At 35.6% G+C, this 13155-nt stretch overlaps 2 protein-coding genes across 2 annotated transcripts; both read left to right on the top strand.

Annotated features, from left to right (window-relative positions):
• The first annotated feature begins 1372 nt into the window (after nt 1-1372).
• Nucleotides 1373-2308, top strand: LOC112912114 (olfactory receptor 52E2). The gene has a single exon (XM_025988853.2). The coding sequence runs from the start codon at nt 1373-1375 to the stop codon at nt 2306-2308; it is 936 nt and encodes a 311-aa protein (XP_025844638.2).
• Nucleotides 2309-6800: 4492 nt separating this feature from the next.
• On the top strand, nt 6801-7736 carry LOC112912119 (olfactory receptor 52J3-like). The gene has a single exon (XM_025988857.2). It carries the CDS (start codon nt 6801-6803, stop codon nt 7734-7736), a length of 936 nt encoding a protein of 311 aa, XP_025844642.2.
• Nucleotides 7737-13155: the final 5419 nt, after the last annotated feature.

The raw sequence follows: 13155 nt of genomic DNA, 5'->3' as shown, positions 1-13155 counted from the left end.
TTCCCATATCCCAGCTCACAGGGCATTCTTACTTCACAGTGATGGCTGAAGGGAATGAAAGGGGGATAGGAAAGGAAGAGAAGAGATGTGGGATAAGTTGGGTGGAAAGATTAAGACTGATGCTTAGAGAAGGAGTAGGATCATGTTAGGAAAAACCAGCTAGTCCTGGTGAAAGCATTTGGATTTTAGCCTGAATCCATTCAATGTGCATTTTGGAAAAATCAGTCTGTCTAAGGAAGGATAAACAACTAGTTCTTTGGAACATGGCTCAGAGTGTTTTAAGAAATTATCAGTTTAAAACTAACAACGTACTTAAGGTTTTTATTTTTATTACCTCTATTTTATAGATGAAAAGTACTTGTTACTTTCCTTTGATTACAGAGTGAATAAGTTATGAAGCTGGGTTTCGATACAATTGGTCAGACTGAGGAGCTCATGCTTTTAGGCACTGTAAAGTACTGTGTTGTGATAAATTCCCAAAATGATCCCAAAATGACTGAGGCATGACTTCCTTACTATCCATTCTCTTTCCATTTTGATTCAATTGTTTCTTCTCTACTCTCTGCACTTCTGTAACTATAAGCACTTCAAGCATTTGACAATTGTTTTGAACTATTTTAGGTTCAGATACATATATAAAAATATGGTAACCATGTTTCTCTACATGTGTTTATAAAGCTTAGAGCTGATAATGGCACAGGTTGTGGCAACTTGGAAATAGGCAATACCTTAACGAATGGCAATTACTGCTGTTTTAACCACAATTACTTCTTATTTTGTAATAATAACGAATGAATATTAACAGATGGATTGATTTTAATCCCATCGACTTGTTTTTAATAGTTTAGACTACATTTTAATGATTCTGTGTTCGTTAACCACCTAATAAAGTCACACCTATGTGTTACCATATAACCAAATGGAACTAATAGAAATAACTATTTACAGATACTGGCATATCCCCATATATATGCCAAAAATGGAAAGTGAATTACATTGATGATGATTGAAGGTAATTAATGAAATAGGTATTAAGGCAAAATCTTAGCATGTTACCAGTGGTGAGACCACTATAAATTAAAGAAAAGAAAGGTGCTAACAAAGATGAATATATTATGTAAAATGTTTTATTGCAATCCACTGCGTACTTCTTCCAAAGGCTTCTTGCTGAGAATTCACTTCTTCATATTGCTCTATATGGATTTCTACTTGTATATTTCTGATTGTGTGTTAACTGACGAAGAGAATGTATACAATTGTATGATGTTTTTATTTTTCTCTAGGTTTAAAACGTTGCAGAGTTTTACCCAGTGTCCTGCAGATTGGTGAACACACATCTGTAAGAATATGGACTTTTGCATTACCAAGCAGGATGCCCCTTCCCAATGACACCCAGTTTCATCCCTCTTCATTCTTGTTGCTGGGTATCCCAGGACTGGAAACAGTCCACATGTGGATTGGCTTTCCCTTTTGTGCTGTGTACATGATTGCACTTCTAGGAAACCTCACTATTCTGTTTGTCATCCAGGCTGAGAGCAGCCTACACCAACCAATGTTCTACTTCCTAGCCATGTTGGCTACTATTGATTTGGGTCTGTCCACAGCTACCATCCCCAAGATGCTTGGAATCTTCTGGTTTAGTCTCAGGGAGATACTCTTTGATGCTTGTCTCACTCAGATGTTTTTTATCCACAACTTCACTGGTATGGAGTCAGCTGTCCTGTTGGCAATGGCTTATGACCGCTACGTGGCCATCTGCAACCCACTTCGATATAGCACCATCCTCACCAACAGGGTTGTTTCTGTGATTGGTGTTGGTGTGTTAGTGAGGGCATTTATTTCTGTGGTTCCATTTGTGTTTCTGATTTTGCGATTGCCCTTCTGTGGGAATCGTGTCATTGCCCATACCTATTGTGAACACATGGGTCTTGCTCGTCTCTCTTGTGCCAGTATCAAGATCAATATTATTTATGGCTTATGTGCAATTTGTAATCTAGTATTTGACATCATAGGCATTGCCCTTTCTTATGTTCAGATACTGCGAGCTGTTTTCCGTCTTCCTTCCCGTGAAGCCCGACTCAAATCCCTCAGCACGTGCGGTTCTCATGTTTGTGTAATTCTTGCCTTCTATACACCGGCCCTCTTTTCCTTTATGACACATCGCTTTGGCCGAAATGTTCCCCGCTATATCCACATACTCCTGGCCAATCTTTATGTCATAGTGCCACCAATGCTCAACCCTGTCATATATGGAGTCAGGACCAAGCAGATCTATGACCGAGTGAAGAAAATATTATTGCAAAGATAAAGAATTAAAAAGGAATAGCACCTAATATATATGAGATGGAACTTCTGAGCAGAGATACTTGCCTTGTTATACTAAGTAATTTTAAATGTGCTTGACAGAAATGTTTAATACTCATTTCATTCCTTCTTATTTTTTCTTGTTTTTAAAATATATTTTTAAAGATGTTATCTACTTATTGTGAGAAGAGTGAGAGAGCACAAGCAGGGGGAGGGGCAGATGGAGAGAGAGAATCTCAACTAGACTCCACACCCAGCACAGAACCCAATGTGGGGCTTAATCTCACCACCCTGAAATCATGACCTGAGCCTAAATCAAGAGTTGGATGCTCAACCGACTGAGCCACCCAGGAACCCCTTATATTTATCTTTTAATCCATGCAGATAGAACGCTTGGTGTTTTGTTTTGTTTTGTTTTTGTTTTTTGTTTTTTGTTTTCTTGTTCCTGTTTCTTGTCCCCAAAGTTCCACATAAAAACAATCAAGTGTAAAAATCTTAAGAGCACAATTTGATGTGTCGGGTTTTATCTTTACAAGATTTCTGTTAGATTAATACATTTTGCATATAACAATAGTTCAGTTGTGTTTCTTTTTTTCCATTTGTTTGCTTCTTATTGTTTTATATATGTGTTGTTTTATTTCTTCATAGATAGTATTTTCATTAATGAATAAACCCAATAATGTAGTCTACTATTGTTGAATAATTTGACTTGTTTGATTTTTTTTCACTATTCTGAATACACTCCTATGAATATTTTTGCATATGTATTTTGGTGAACACAATCATTTATTTGCTTTGAACATTTACCTAGTAGTAATTGCTGTTACATAAGGAATATTTAGAATACATAGACACTTCCAGTTTCCAAAGTGGTCCATAGAAGCTCCTTATTATGAAGAATATTTAGAATTAGCAGTCTTAATTTTAGCCATACTGGAAAGGTTGCAGGGTGTCACACTGTCCTTTGAATTCACATTTTTCTGATAAGTAAAAGTGATGAAAAAAAAATTTTTAATAATAAATTTATTTTTTATTGGTGTTCAATTTACCAACATACAGAATAACACCCAGTGCTCATCCCGTCAAGTCCTCCCCTCAGTGCCCATCACCCATTTACCCCCACCCCCCGCCCTCCTCCCTTTCCACCACCCCTAGTTCGTTTCCCAGAGTTAGGAGTCTTTATGTTCTGTCTCCCTTCCTGATATTTCCCACACATTTCTTCTCCCTTCCCTTATATTCCCTTTCACTATTATTTATATCTCCCAAACGAATGAGAACATACACTGTTTGTCCTTCTCCGATTGACTTACTTCACTCAGCATAATACCCTCCAGTTCCATCTACGTCGAAGCAAATGGTGGGTATTTGTCGTTTCTAATGGCTGAGTAATATTCCATTGTATACATGAGCCACATTTTCTTTATCCATTCATCTTTCAGTGGACACCGAGGCTCCTTCCACAGTTTGGCTATTGTGGACATTGCTGCTATAAACATCGGGGTGCAGGTGTCCCAGTATTTCATTGCATCTGAATCTTTGGGGTAAATCCTTATTTTCATCAGGTCTTCTTTTCCTTTAAAGTGCCAGAATAAGTTTTTGCTCTTATAATTTTATATTCAGTTGTCATTTCTTTGTAGACTTATAGTAATTTCAATACACTATTTTAATGTGTTATTAATATAAGGGCTTAACCTATATATATATATATATATATATATATATATATATATATATATAATGGGTATATCATCTCCAAGTCAATGATTTTCCTACTGCATCACCATTCTAATAGAAACTTTGGTAAGTGGTGTTCTTATATTTTTCTATGACTAAGTAATGTCATTTCACTTTTATCTTTTATTCATTATGTTGAAAAATACATTTTGACTTGTATTTTGTAATATTAGGGTAACATCTATCCTTTCTTTGGCTTCCACATATTTTGTCTCTTCAAATACATTTTATGTTATTTTATTTTTCTGTTAAATTAATTTATTGACTTTTAGTTAAAGCCAGTAAGACCAGCACCACAAAGAAAAGAAACAAGAAATTTTGTTTTATTTGATAACTATGATATATTAATAAATTATAGAGACTGCTAAGAAATGGGTGTGGGGAGGGAAGATAAATATATTGTTCATTAATGTTCTAAATCTGCATTTCTATAATAGCTAATAAAAACCAGGTTGCAAAATTTACCCAGTAGGAGATTCTGTTCATTTCATCTTTCTCTCTCTTTTTTTAAGCTTTTATTTATTTACTTGAGAGGGAAAGAGAGGGCAAGTCAGAGAGAGAGCATAAACAACAAGTGGGGGGAGAGACAGGGGGAGAGGGAGAGGCCGACTCCCTGGAATGTAGGGACCCCAACTCGGGGCTAGGTCCCAGGACCCCAGGATCATGACCTGAGCCAGTCAAACTTTAACCGACCAAGCCATCCAGGAACCCCCATTTCATATTTCATATGAATACATTTGGTAGCATTAGTTTGTGTCTCTGACTTCTTGTCTATTGACAAGACGTGTTAGGTGGAGAGGAATGAGGGAGATGTCTGCATCTCCATCAGTCCCTTTATCCCAGGTGCAGAGAATGAGATCTTCCTCAGGAGACTTTCAGGTGATTAGTTCTGATTCATGCAGGGAATTTAAGTTGGGTTTGTTTTCAGGCCACCAAGGACCCTAAATATGGGTAGTATAAAGCCTTATTCCCCTTAGTAGATATACCAGAGCTCTCTAGCTCTAGTCCTACTGGAGGTGAGTTTCCTATTAAATGCCTGATGGAAATGAATAGTGATCAGAGTCTTGTCTAATAGTTAAGGAACAGGCTACCACTGAATTTATTAAGCTGATATATTCTATCTCATTACTATAGAAAGATTACCAGATTGAAAGAGGTCCTTACTAGATTATACTGAGACAACTTAAATTTTTAAAATAACCCTCTATAGAAAGAACTTAAATTTGTGCTATAAATGAGCTCAATTCTCAGTGATTATTGTGCATTAGGGTATGATCTTCCATAATAATAATTTAAAAATATGTTCATCAGAGGCCCAGAGTTAAGTGTAGGTTTATAAAATTGATTACGAAGAGGGAAGCAGAGAAAAAAGCAGCCTGCAGATGAACAACAACATTATGTACAGTCTTGCAGGACTTAAAACTAGCTGGAGAGCCTCTATTTTTTAAATGTCATTAATAACATATTTCTTCAAATTTGGTCTTTGTCACTTTTCTCAGGAGTCAATTAGAGCTGAGATGATCTTCCTCCCTATCTTCCTTCTGTTTTTCTTTCCTTTTTACTTCTTTTTTTTACTCCCTCTAGCCCTATAGTTCTTTATCCTTTCCTGCTTTTTTCTATAGTACTATCTTATCTCTGCTTGTTTTTTTTTTTCCTAAAGAAAGAAAGAAGGAAAGAAAGAATGAAAGAGAGAAAGAAAGTAAAGAAGGAAGTAAGGCAAGGGAGGGAAGGAATGAGAGAGGGAAGAAGAAAGAAAAGAAGGAACAAAGGAGAGAGAGAGAAATCACAACTACAGTGTAGTGAATCAGGAGCATGGGTTTCTTAAGCCTGGTGTTGACCACCATCATTGTCATTGGAAACAAATCTTTACTTCTCTCAAAGCTTCTCCTTTGAATACACCTTTTCACTATTCTTCAACCAAACCTCTCCCTCACACACATACAAGGGTGGAGAGAATTGTTGGGTATCTTGGAGAATTTTTGAGAATTTGACGACTGACAGAAACTGGGATTCTTTATTAAATTAATTCCCTTCAGAACGGTAGAGGAAAAGGTTTCATTTCTCTCTTGGAGGTGATTTCCATCTGCATTGCCCTCCTATCTTTGTGTGGCTCTTTTCATATCTGAGGTACAGTACAATGTGTCTATTCATCTTTGTGCAACTTTACTATATCTGAGATATAGCCCAGAATGTCTATGGGAGCATATGAGTAAATATGGAGGGATGCATTAATGAAACACAGTTCTTCATTTTGGATTAATAACTGATGCTGATCAAACTGGTTTAAGAAGTCCTGCTGTTTTTTCTATCATTCTATAGGTCTAGATACACTTATATTCTTATTATGTTGTCATATTCTGTGTGCAAGTGTTTGTTTCAGTTGTTCTGTGGTTTTGTGTTGATGTGTTTAGGTAAAGTATATTTTGTTTCCAAAGAAGATTGATATCTCAGTGTAAATATAAGCCCTTTCATGTTTTTAAAATTCATTCCAGGTTTTATATGGAGTTTCAGCAAATCAATATAAGATATTATCATCCAAAATTTGAGAGGGATACCTTTCATAAAGTTAATATTCCTCCCATTTGAAGGGGGCTCAGTCTTTGCCTACATATTACTCTGAACTCAAGTTTTAGTATTAGATTTTAAAATAATAAAACTACAGATAAAAAATAACTCTACTGGAAAGTTTTGAGATATGCATTTATAGCTCTTATTTTTCCTTCTAGAGGTAGTCAACTATTTCTCTTCTCATCAGTGGCAAGATGTTCCACACAAATACTTCCACTTTCCACCCGGAAAACTTTTATCTTATAGGCATTCCAGGACTTGAGGGTTCCCATGGCTGGATCTCCCTGCCTTTTTGCTCCATTTACTTAATGGCTCTGTTGGGCAATGCTACAATTTTGCTGATCATCTGGTCTGATCGTGCTCTGCGGGATCCTATGTTCTACTTTCTGGCCATCTTATCAGCCATAGATTTGGCCCTTTCCACATCCTCAGTGCCCCGAATGTTGGGTATCTTCTGGTTTGATGCACATGAAATTGGTTTTGGAACATGTGTGGCTCAGATGTTCCTGATACACACTTTTACAGGAATGGAGTCTGCCGTTCTGCTGGCTATGGCTTTTGACCGCTATGTGGCTATCTGTGTACCACTCCTCTACACAACCATCCTGACACCCCGAGTGCTAGCAGGCATTGGGGTGGGTATTATAATGCGCCCTGTCCTGCTCATGTTGCCCATTATCTACCTAACCCATCGTCTGCCCTTCTGTGAGACACGAATTATTGCCCATTCCTACTGTGAGCACATGGGCATTGCCAAGTTGGCCTGTGCCAACATTAGAGTTAATGCCATTTATGGACTCTTTGTGGCTTCTTTTCTTATTTTGGATGTGGCGCTAGTTGGAATCTCTTATGCCTACATCCTTCGAGCAGTTTTCCGCCTCCCATCTCAAGATGCTCGTCACAAAGCTTTGAGCACATGTGGGTCACATGTTGGGGTCATGTGTGTTTTCTATACACCTTCTCTCTTCTCCTTCCTCACCCACCGATTTGGCAAAAAAATTCCCCGTTATGTCCACATCCTGGTTGCCAATCTCTATGTGGTCTTCCCACCTGCCCTCAATCCTATTATCTATGGTGTGAGGACAAAGCAGATTCGTGAGCGTGTGATCCATACTTTCACCTCAAAGTAGAGTCTCGTATTTCCTTAGTTCTTGAGTGTATGGATATAGCTGAAAGAAGTTAATTTTGACCCTAATGCTAGGTTGATTATCTTTTTAAATATTCCTCATATCAAGAGATCTTACAACTACTAAAGGTACAAACTCTGGAGAATGATTTATGTTTTTAAATCTTAATGTTTCCTCTATGTATTGGTGTTGAGTGCTTATTCTTCTGAATATAGGGTTCTATTACAGTAGGGGAAACATCCCACTGAGAGCCCTTTCCCTTTTAAACATGGAGATTTTGTGAGTCTCAATTTCTCTGTGTTTGAAAATAGGATAATATTCAGCTAGCACAATTAGTTTATGTCAATTGTCTTGCTTTCTCTGAAAGAAAGAACTAAATTTGAATGTAAAATTATAAAGATCTTCATAGATTTCTCAGTTAAAAACTTAAACGTGTCTGACTTATCTGAAGACAATACCGGGATATTTAGTGCAATTAAAAAAAAAAAAGTCTCCAGTTTTTACCTTTCATTTTAGCAACATTTTTTTTTTTTATTCTTCATAAAAACCTGTAGGCACTATGTGCCACCACCTCCTTTTCAGGAGAAACATGAAGTTAACATACCTGAAAATAATACTTGTGTTAAAGAATGAAAATCTTATTTTTAAGAGAAGCTTGAATGTATGGAATTCTAACAGTGCAAAGTAGATGAATCTCAGACAATTTGAGGTGGAAAATAAATTTTCAAAGTACCCTACATTTTCAAGAATTTGCTGGATATTCTTACAAGCATTTTGTGTAATCTCTTAGGGACATATTTCCTCCATGACTCCTGGGGATCAAAGATATTTTTATTATTCTTCCTGAATTTGTTGTCAGCAGAAACTGCTGTGCACATAAAAAAAAAAATCATGAAATAGAACACAAAAGTGACAGCTCAGGACGCCAGGAACTAATTTCCTGATGGCATGTTCACCATCTGATGGTACAAAAATGACAGTACAACTCTGCAAAGTGACTGAACCAGAACATGTATCTTCAGGGTTTGGAAGTCTGGAAGATTCTTTCAGTAAGGGGCATGGACTAGAGATTTCAGTAAACACTTTCTGAAAGGAGTAAATGGAAGGTGACACAAGGGATATCTAAATATGATATTTAGAACCTGAAGAGTTTATTTCCTATGAGCACTTTGAGCACATTAAATGCTTTTTCTCTCAGAGACAGAAAGATGTACATTCTGAGCTTTGTCAAAAGAATATCAACAGCATTCTTTCCAGTGTTTTCCCTAATTCGGATGTTGTGTCTTATTTTAAGGACACCTCAAATTTAAAATATTTAATAATAAAATACACAAAATAAAGATTGATATTTTTACATTTATAAATTATTTATTTTTATAAGTTGATTTTAAATCTCCATCCAATATGGAACCCCCTACCTCCAAAGTCACACAGGATTAACAGCAGGTGTTATCAAAAAAACTAAATTCAGCATTTTACCTTTTAAGGGAAAGTTCCTACATATTTCCATTTGGTCTGATTGATAAGATTCTGATATGCTAATCTGTAAGTAATGATGTTCTCTATTAAAATGTTAATGGCTACCTTATATTCATGTCCTAACCATGTTTTTTATAGTGATAATGTTCATTGTCTCCAACCATCTCCTAACTTTTTTTTTTTACCATCTCCTAATTTTATGTAAATTGCATGCACTACAACTAAAAGCTAAGCAGGGTTTAGCAGCAAGAGCATTGAAAATATCTTTAAGTCATATATATAGGGTCAGCACCTCTAACCACTGTGTTGTTGGATTCTTGATCCCAAACAACACAAGAATTGGAGCACTCTCCTCCCACACCCACACAGTCAAAAATCCACTTACAACTTTTGACACCCCACAAACTTAACTACTAATAGCCTACTGTTGACTTGAAGTCTAACTGATAATATAAACTGTCAATAATACATATTTTGTAAGCTATATGTATTATATACTGTATTCTTATAATAAAGAACTTATCATAGTACTGTACTGTTTTTAAATGGATCCACACAGTTTAAACTCATGTTGTTCAATGGTCAACTGAATATACATAAATGATATAAAGCCCACAGAAGAAAATTTATAGTTCTGAATACTAAATATATTTATTTTAAAAATTGCATCACTAATTAATAATCTTAAAAAAAATAAAGTTCTGAGGGTTTCACTGATGAATTCTACCAAACACTAAGGAAAGAAATGATGTCAATTCTCTAAAATCACTTCCAGATCACAGAAGCACAAAAAATACTCAGTAATTTTATGAAGCTGGACATACCTGAACACCAGAGTCAGTTAAGATGTCCAAAAAACAAAACAAAACAAAAAACCCCCAAACATATATATAGGCCATGTCTCAAAATTACATCTCATGAACAGATGCAAAAATCCTCAATGAAATATTAGTAAATTAAAACTAACAATTTACAGAATAACTATACAACATTGACTAAATGGTATTTATTCTTGGTATATAAGACTGACTCCATGTTTAAAAAACAAACAATGTAACCTAGAACATCATCCTAAAGAAGAAAAATCATATTAATCATATCAATAGTTGAAGAAAAATATTTTTTTAAAAAAATGACAAAAACACATATTTATAACAACACATGGTAACAAGGATTAAAGAACTTCCTCAATTTGATTTAAAAAATAAAACATGTAACTTTAAAAAATAATAATAACCCAATTAAAAATTGAGCTAAAAATTTGTCCAGACACCTCCTAAAGACAATATACAGACTGAAAAGGAAGACATGAAAAAATGCTCAGTATATTTTTCCATCAAGGAATTACAAATTAAAAAATGAAATATGATTCCACTTCACACCTCTAAAAATGGTTAAAGTTAAAAATAAATAAATAAAGCAATACCATAGATAGGTGACTATGCAAAGAAAATAATAGAACTTTTCATTCATTTTTGGTGGAAATGCAAAATGGCACAGTCATTTTAGAAAAAAATTTGGAAGTTTCTTACAAAGCTAAATACAGTCTTACCATATAATCCAATAATTACATTCTAAAGAATTTACCCAGTGGGTTTCTAAACTATGTCCATGCATAAACCTGCACATGGATACTTACAGCAACTTTATTCATAAAGAACTAGAAACATCCAAAATGCCCTCAATAGGTAAATGAATATCCAAACTATGGTATATACAGTATAACTAAAACAATGGATATATCCAGCAGTAATAAGAAATAAGATGCTGAGCCATGAAAAGACACAGATAAATCTTAAATGCATATTCTGAAGTCAATGAAACCAATCTGACAGGGCTTCACACTATGAAGAATCACAATGTGATTCTAGTGAAATTACATTCGAGGAAAAGCAAAATTATACAGACTGCAAAAATATCCAGGGTTGCCAGGAGAAGAAGGACCGGGGAGATGTTGAATATGTGAAGCACATGGAAATTTTTAGGTTGGTGAAACTATTCTATATGATACTGTAATTGTGGATGTTTGATAATACATTTGGCAAAACCCTTAGAATTATAATCCCAAAAGATGATCTTAATGTCTGAAAATTTTAAAAAATCATCTAGGAGTTCAGGGAATTCCATGATGAAATGCTCAGTATGAGAAATACTATGCATTCAAATTGTAGGAAAAAAAAACTCACTAAAGTGGATGAAGAAAATATGTTAACCTAAGTAACTCTGGAAATGAGTGGAGTAGGCAAAAAGAACTACACATAAAGCATTGTACTCTATTAGATAATTTTTTTCCCATGGAGTTATAGGTTAACAATTCTAATGCATCTACATATGCATATTGAATAATTTTGTAAATGTATGGCATGTAGTCAGGACTATGTTTCTCATTTTTGGAGTTTATTAGTTTATAGAGAAACATGAAAGGATATTAGAATAATTCATGTAACAGATTGGAGACATCACTATGTTTAGTTCTAGGTAGATGACAGATGATAGAAAGATGACAGATAAATAGATGCTATGTGTTCACAGATACATGCATATGCAAACAGGTTGGCATACACACATGTATTTCACTGCCAGCTGAGATGGTCTAAACCAATGACATCCCAGGAGCAAATACATCCAACACCCCAAATTTTGTTTCTAATACTATTATCCAATTAAAAGTATCAGTAATCCTTGGAGAAATACCACATTCTAAGATTTTCTAAGATTGGACAGGTGATGTATGGATATGACTGTAGCATCCTATGGTCTCGGTAAATAAGGAAGTGACCCTCCCCTACCAAAAAAGAACACACATTTATGGGTATAAGTCAAAGGGACACAAGAGCCAACTGAAAGAGCTCCCAATAGCCAAAGCTGATCAACGTGACAAAATAAAGTAGAACTGGATTACGACACAAAGTACAAAATAAATATTTGAGGCCATACTGATAAAAATAAATGAGCGAATATATAAACAAAAGGTGGAATAGATTATCTCTCATGCAAAAAAAAAAAAAGTCCAAGCAATATATGAGGATGCCTCATGTTCAAGAGGTGGAACATAACTATTCCCCGTTTAATTTGTAGCATACACTTTGTAACTTACTTCTAAAGAGAAAACTTGGAAATGGAAGAGAAAGAGAATCTGACAAACATGACCTCAGCAAGGTGATGAAGCTCAATATCAACAGTGATAAACCGTGTTGATAGTATGTATCTTTGACGTGGTTTAACATAAATAGTATTTTACTTCATTGATCTTCCCCAGTCATATAACTCTGGTCTAATCATGGGGGAAATAATCACTCTAATTTCAATTTAGGGATATTTTACAAAAACCTGACGAGTACTTCTTTATAAAAAAGAAAATAGGGGTGCCTAGGTGGCTCAGTGGTTGAGCATTTGCCTTTGGCTCATGTCTTGATCCCAGGGTCTTGGGACTGGGTCCTCTCCTGATCCCAGGGAGTCTCGCATCAGGCTCCTTGCAGGGAGTCTGCTCTCTGCCTATGTCTCTGCCTCTTTCTGTCTTTCATAAATAAATAAAATCTTAAAAAGAAAAAAGGAATTTATGTACTTGAGCACTAGTGTGCACATGCATATGCGCATGGGTCCCAGTGATAGGAAGGGCAGTGGGAAAGAATCTACAAGCAGGGCTCCAGGCTAAGCTGGGAAGCCCACCACCTATGGGATCATGAACCCAAATGGAAACCAAAAGTCAGAGGCTCAATTGCTGAGCCACCCAGGCACCTCCAAAACCTGACTAGTACTTCTAAAAATTGTGAAGTCATCAAAACTAAGAAAAGCTGTAGTAACTGTCACAGTCAAGAGAACCTAAGAGACCTACTAGATAAAACTAGTAAATGTAATTTGGTGTCCTGGATGGGATCACATTAGAGAAGAACATAAAGTATGACTATAGAAATCTGAATATGAATGTTAATAAAATATGAAC

This window comes from Vulpes vulpes, chromosome 11, assembly GCF_048418805.1.
Source record: "Vulpes vulpes isolate BD-2025 chromosome 11, VulVul3, whole genome shotgun sequence".
NCBI lineage: Eukaryota > Metazoa > Chordata > Mammalia > Carnivora > Canidae > Vulpes > Vulpes vulpes.
The sequence above is the reverse complement of the archived record's forward strand: the minus strand, read 5'-3'. Positions and strand labels throughout refer to the sequence as shown.

Excerpts from the sequence above, each read along its gene's own strand:
- LOC112912114 (XM_025988853.2), top strand. The coding sequence starts at position 1,373 with ATGCCCCTTCCCAATGACACCCAGTTTCATCCCTCTTCATTCTTGTTG.
- LOC112912119 (XM_025988857.2), top strand. The coding sequence starts at position 6,801 with ATGTTCCACACAAATACTTCCACTTTCCACCCGGAAAACTTTTATCTT.